This window comes from Humulus lupulus, chromosome 5, assembly GCF_963169125.1.
Source record: "Humulus lupulus chromosome 5, drHumLupu1.1, whole genome shotgun sequence".
Lineage (NCBI taxonomy): Eukaryota > Viridiplantae > Streptophyta > Magnoliopsida > Rosales > Cannabaceae > Humulus > Humulus lupulus.
In genome coordinates, this window is record NC_084797.1 from 139,415,385 (window position 1) to 139,422,192 (window position 6,808).

At 35.8% G+C, this 6,808-nt stretch overlaps 1 protein-coding gene across 1 annotated transcript; it reads left to right on the forward strand.

The window, feature by feature from the left end:
• The first annotated feature begins 2,613 nt into the window (after positions 1-2,613).
• Positions 2,614-4,166, forward strand: LOC133780637 (uncharacterized). Its single transcript, XM_062220253.1, has 5 exons — positions 2,614-2,695; positions 2,780-3,100; positions 3,180-3,269; positions 3,344-3,501; positions 3,532-4,166. Exons 2-5 carry the CDS (start codon positions 2,843-2,845, stop codon positions 4,028-4,030), a joined length of 1,005 nt encoding a protein of 334 aa, XP_062076237.1. The 5' UTR covers positions 2,614-2,695; positions 2,780-2,842; the 3' UTR covers positions 4,031-4,166.
• The last annotated feature ends 2,642 nt before the right edge of the window (positions 4,167-6,808 follow it).

Below are 6,808 nucleotides of genomic sequence, written 5' to 3' on the forward strand. Positions count from 1 at the left end.
GTTTTAGATCAAATCAATGCTTTACTGCTTCAAGTGTCTGGTAAACATGACAGATTTGGGGGGGTGAAGCGCAAGCGAGGTGCAGGGGAAAGTAATTGGAGGAAAAAAAGTATTTTCTATGAACTTGATTACTGGAGTTCAAATCAGTTAAAACACAACCTAGATGTGATGCATGTTGAGAAGAATGTGTGCGACAGCATCCTTGGGACTTTGTTAGATAATGATAAATCTAAGGACACCACTAACGCAAGACATGATTTAAAGATTATGGGGGTTAGGAAATCGTTGTGGATTTACGAGGATGCCAATAAAAGGTTAATGAAACCGCATGCTCCATACGTGTTCACTTTTGAACAGAGGCGAGATTTCTGTCAATTTTTGAAAGGAGTGAAGTTGCCCGATGGTTTTTGTTCTAATCTAAAGAAAAAAGTCACAGACAATGACTCAAACATTGTTGGGTTGAAGTCCCATGATTGTCATGTGATAATGCAACGATTACTTGCAGTAGGTGTTCGCAAGTTTTTACCAGAATCTATATCCACTACCATCACTGAATTGTGTAATTTCTGCAAACAATTGTGCTCTAGGACACTGAACATTTCTGATATGGAGAAAGCTAAGGATGACTTGATTGTTATTTTATGTAAGATGGAGTTGATTTTCCCTCCAGCATTCTTTGACATAATGATCCATCTGGTTTTGCACTTGCCTGATGAAGCAATATTGGGAGGACCTGTATTTATGAGGTGGATGTATCCTTTTGAAAGATACATGAAAAAATTAAAAAACTATGTCAGGAATAAAGCTTGTCCTGAAGGATCTATAGCAGAAGGATATGTTGCAGATGAGGCTTTGACATTTTGTTCAATGTATTTCAAAGGTGTGGAAACAAAATTTAATCATCCTGATCGAAACGAAGATGCACCGTATGTGAATCGACACCTCACAGTGTTTGAATCTCAATGTTGTCCTCTTAGTAAGGGAATTCCCGTGCCCCTCGATGAAAATACTCGGAATAAAGCTGAGTGGTTCATATTGGATAATTCTCCAGAAACTGAAGTGTATTTAGAGTAAGTACATAATTAATATTCATTTTATTCTTTGTTCAATCTACTCCTTAATTAACAATATTGACATTGTTAATTAATTAACAGGGAACACCTAACCGAGGTGCAACAAAGAGATATGGCTGCCAATCATAAATTGATACATAAGAAAGAGTTCCGTTCATGGTTTCATAAGAAGGTAACTTATACTTAGCAAATTGCATACTACAAATTACATTCTCATTCTAATATATTTCTTTATTATTAGATATATGACTTGCACCAACTTGGGTCATTAGAGCATGCTGATGAATTACTAGCTTTAGCATCTGGGTCAGATCTATTGGTTTACTCCTACCAAGCATGTATAGTGAACGGAGTTCGATTTGTCTCATACAATCGAGATCAGAATCGAATTACACAAAATAGTGGAGTGTGTGTTGCTGGAACAGAAGGTTTTAACTATTACGGGCAACTTGAAGAAATACTCCAGCTGTCTTTTACTGGTTCTTATTCGGTGGTATTATTTCGATGTAAATGGTTCAATACAGATCTGAAAAAAAAGAAAACCATCACTGTAAATAATATTACTAGTATCAATGTTAGCGGTGAATGGTATAAAGATGAACCGTTCATACTAGCTAGTCAAGAAAAACAAGTATTCTACATCGATGATCTCGTTAGAGGACGAGATTGGAAAGTTGTCCAAGAAGTGAATCATCGGCAAGTTTGGGACTTTCCAGATGCTTCAGATATGATTGCTGATGTTGATGTTGTACATGACACCAACTCATCGAATTTTGTTTTGACTGTGGATCTCGGAGAGTTGGTTGTTCAGCAATCTGATGTACCAGCGACTCAAGTCAACATGGCCCATCGACCTTCTTTAGTTGTTCAAGAAGATGATGGATTTATTAATGACAATGAAGATGATATGGCAGACAGTGTAGAAGAAGCAGAAGATGAGGATGAATTAATTGTCGACCTTAGTGATGATAATACTGATGATGTGTGCCCAATAGATGTTGATGTAATTAGTGAGGATAGTGACTATTCTACTTAGTTTTGTATCTAGTGTTCAATGTATTATACATATTGAGAAATAAAAAGTTCGTTTCCAAATAGCATGTTTCAAATTACCTAATCAATTGAAATAATACTCAATAAATTAATTATAAATAATAATTAAATATTAAAATAGATAGGTTAAATTACTGTCGTGTTAATAGATGTCAGCAGATGTGGCTAGAGCTCACGGTGGAGACGCTGGCGGTGATCCTCCACCGGATCCTACTAGGATCCCGACTACATGCGACTCAGGTAATTTTTTTGTTATTTTATTTACACATATGTTTATCATGTATATACTAATATTCTATGTATTATTAATAAAAAAAAATACAGAAATCCCAATTAAGAGAAAGGGTCGTGGCGCAGCTATTGGAAAAGATCTAGAGGAGAGGCGACGTAAAAATGGAAAACCACTGGAAGTAACGTTTTGCCCACGAACGTACAAGGTTGTTGGGAGCGAGCACGCTGCTTTTGTCCACCTTGTGGGAACCCAAATTAAAACGAAAGTTCCCGGACATTACGGTTGATGGGAATTAGTGCCTCAACAATACAAGGATCAGATCCTTGCCATAATTCAGGTAAAAATAGTATTAAATATATTTTTTTAAAATTTGTCTTTAATATAGTACATATATTATTAATATGTTTAATTTTCAATTTAGTACTATTATCAAATAGCGGGCCGCGAGGATTTCTTAAAGTGTTTAAATGGTATCGATCGAGAGATGAAAGACCGATACCGCAATAGGAAAACACTAAGACACAAACACTTTGAGAAATACTACAATGGACCGGAGGATTGGGATAAGGTTCTAAACAACCCAACCAATGATGTTAACAAGGAGGAGTGGAAGCAGATTTGTCAGTTATTTACAAGTCCACAATTTATTGCGCGCTCCATAAAGAGTAAGGAAAATCGGAAGAAACAAAAGTATTCTACAACACAGGGTACAAAATCGCTGGCAGCCGTCCGTTTTGAAAAAGTAAGTAAAAGATAAAATATTATCAAAATTATGTTATTTTAAATTATATGTTCTCTAACATTTTGGTTATATTTTTTAGACGAACCCGGACCTCATTGAGTCATGGAAGGATTATCATTGGAAGAAATCAAAAAATGATTTCGTGAACGATGATGCTCGCCAAGATTATGTATGTTTGAATTATATTTTTTAATATTAATAGAGTTATATTTAATGTTAGTGTCTAACATTTTTTGAAAACAGGAAAAACTGAAGGCTGATTTTGAGTTACGAACTCAGCAAACATCCACTGATGCTTCTAATAATGATAGTCCGTCATCAGTTGATCAGGAGGAGGTGCTACAAAAAGTATTAGGCCAAAGGCGTGGACATGAGCGAGGAGTGGGCCGCAAATTGAAGGGGTCGGGGTCGAGGTCGAGGTCGGGGTCGAGGTCGGGGTCGAGGTCATCATCTACCCAACACTCTCACTTCAGCGAGTCTCAAGTTCCTCCTCATCATTCAAGAGAATATATAGAAAATCTGGAGAATAATTTACAGAAATTGACTGATCAAGTTAATTTCTTAACTCAATATTTTGTACCTTCATTTCGTCCACCAAACGTTCAGATGCCGCATGTGCCTGATAGTGACAATACTTCTAGGGCTTCATCTTCTCAACCTCCAGCTCCAACTCATCCTTCTATGTACAGGGCAGCGCCGTCTTATCATATGGTACCTCCATATATGTACGGAGCAACACCTTATCCGTGTCCGATTCCACTGTCCTCCCAGCCATCGTATCCCTACATGTATGGAGCTGGATCGTCCACATTACCTCCCCAATATCCTTGGCCGATGCCGCCACCGCAGCAATCACAACCACAGCCACCGCAACAACCACAACAAGAAGACAATAGGGAGGAGGACGAGGCAATTGACTTAGGAGACTAAGTTTATATTTTTATTAATTATTGTTAAATTTTATGAATAATATGAATATTTGTTATGTTAATGTATTATGAATATTTACAATTGTTATTTTAATATACTAATTTGAATATTTAATATAATATTTTTATTTTTAATATATTTGTTTTTAATTAATTAAATTTTAAATAATTATTTCGATAAATAATTATTTAAAATTGTATTTAATTAATTTTATTATTTTTTTATAAATAAAGTAGTATTAGGGGCGACATTGTCGCCCCTGATAATATGCCACGTGCACTATTTGGGGCGACAGAATATAGTATTAGGGGCGACGTGTCGCCCCTAATGCTTAATTATTAGGGGCGACAATGTCGCCCCTAATAATATACCACGTGTAACCATTTGGGGCGACACGTCGCCCTTAATACTTAATTATTAGGGGCGACTAATAGAGTATTAGGGGCGACATATCGACAAAAATAATTTAAAATTTTCAAATTTTTTAGTCGAAATTTCAACTTTTAGGGGCGACACAGTCGCCCCTCATATTTGAATATCAGGGGCGACCCTATAGTCGCCCCTAATGTACCCTTCAGGGACATTTTGCAACGGGCGACTAATCAGGGGCGACTTTTTGGGTTATTAGGGGCGACATGCGTCGCCCCTAAAACTCATTTTTGTTGTAATGCAACTCAAAGAGACAAAAATTTATCTCAAAATTTTAGCATTTAAATATTTCAAAGTAGAGTTAGAAAATACTAGAAAAATTTAGGTCCTTCAATAATCTTTCCAACCATATAAAGAGAACCAAAATCTGATACCCGAGTAAAAAGTTATGCATAAAGTACTAAAATTTGTTTTACCAAATTTCTTATCACATGCTGGTCGATAAGATGGTGCATGCACCAGATTCGCGATTTCCACCCGAAATTGATCCTAAATTCATCCTCAACCTTCCTAACTCAATTTCACACCAATTATAGACTAAATACAACCTATCGTGCATGTCTAATCTATTTAAACAACCTATAATGATTTCTATTATAATACATCATTAAAACTCCAAAGAAACATAATCTAACACTCATAAAAATTAGAAATCCTACCGGATCTTATTCTTCGAGCCTGCACATCCCCTTCTAGACCATCAAGTGTTCTTTGATCCAAGATCCCCCTCCTTAATTGTTAGTAGACTCCAAAATACATGTGTTTGTGTGTGAGAGTCCATCAAAGAAGAGCGAAAAACTCTTGACTGTGTGTATGGGAGATAGAAGAGAGATTATGAACCTAACACTAACCCTAGCCTCTCTCTTTCTATTTATAATGACTCGCTAATGTCACATTACCATCTTTCGCTTGATCTAAGCATTTTTGTCAATTCATTAAACCCATTTTAGTAATTTCCCCTTAAACTAATAGTTTTAACTTGTGGAAATTATAATCTCTACCACAAGATTTATAATTATACGGCAACCCCTAATTTCCAATATCTTTGACACTTATGCCCCTGATACTTGAAGGAACCATATTTTTCTACTACCATACATATACATATCATAATCATGAAATAAATCATATATTATCATGAAATTTAAAAAAAAATTAATTCACATATGCATCAACATAAATTACCAAATAGCCCTCATAGGCCAAAATTACCACAATCCCCATAAGATGCAAAGATGGATATTACATCTACCCCCCGCCCTAAAACAATTTCGTCCTTGAAATTCCTATGCCATAGCATCTCAAGATTCTCTCATCCTCGAGAGCATCTAACAACTCAACATTTCCTTGTCACCACAAAATTTCCATTGAATATTTCCATCATAACTAATCCCCACTACTGAGGATCATCACGCTATAACTTGGTTAAGTACTATAGCCATGTCCAATTATAACCAACATATACCCAGAAACATTGTCGGGTTTAGAACACACTCCAATATGGTTTTGTTCACTTTCTCACTTATTTCTTCCTTAATTTTCAACTTATTTTCCACTTGATATTCCTGCCAATTTTTGGTCTGTTCTAGCAGTAACCCATCCATACTGGATTTTTCTTCATACTTCTGAAACTATTGCCACATTTCCAATTTCTTAATCCATGAAGTTTTCTCTATAGATCCTTAGTATCCATAACATTTACATAACTTCATACTTTCATATTTGTCTAGTATCTGTATTGACTTGCAAGTATATTCTCTTAAATCCAATTCCCTTAAAAATTAGATCATGCAACCACACAACATATCTGATACATAGTTCCATATATTCCATCGTAAGCTGCCTCTAATGTTAGATAATAATTGATCCCTTTCAGTAACACTCAAGGCTCATGATGCCCATCTTATTTCGCCTTTCAGCTTGTCCTTATAATAACTTCTTGTTCTTAATATTTCATTATGACAATTCAACTATAGATATCCAAGTACTTAATCCATATATTTTCCTTTTCTACCAACCCTCGGAAGTAGTCCTTCACTTCTGACCCTTATAAATTCCTTGCTTTGGATATGTCCTATCGAACAAGTTGGTAACCTCCTCCTTTACCCCATTGCTTAAGGTGTTGTCCAAAATTTATCACTTATTAGCTACAGCATTAGCATAAACTTGTTCATACATACATCATAACTTGGTACAATCCAAGAACTGATTCTTCACTGTGTGCCTTAGAATGCAGGTTTATCCTTCACTTATCCTTGCATCCGATATTAAGGGTCTAAGCTGCCCTTTATCTTATAGCCATAAGACTGTGCAATTCCTAAAGATAGTCTTAAATCTTTCACAGATCCT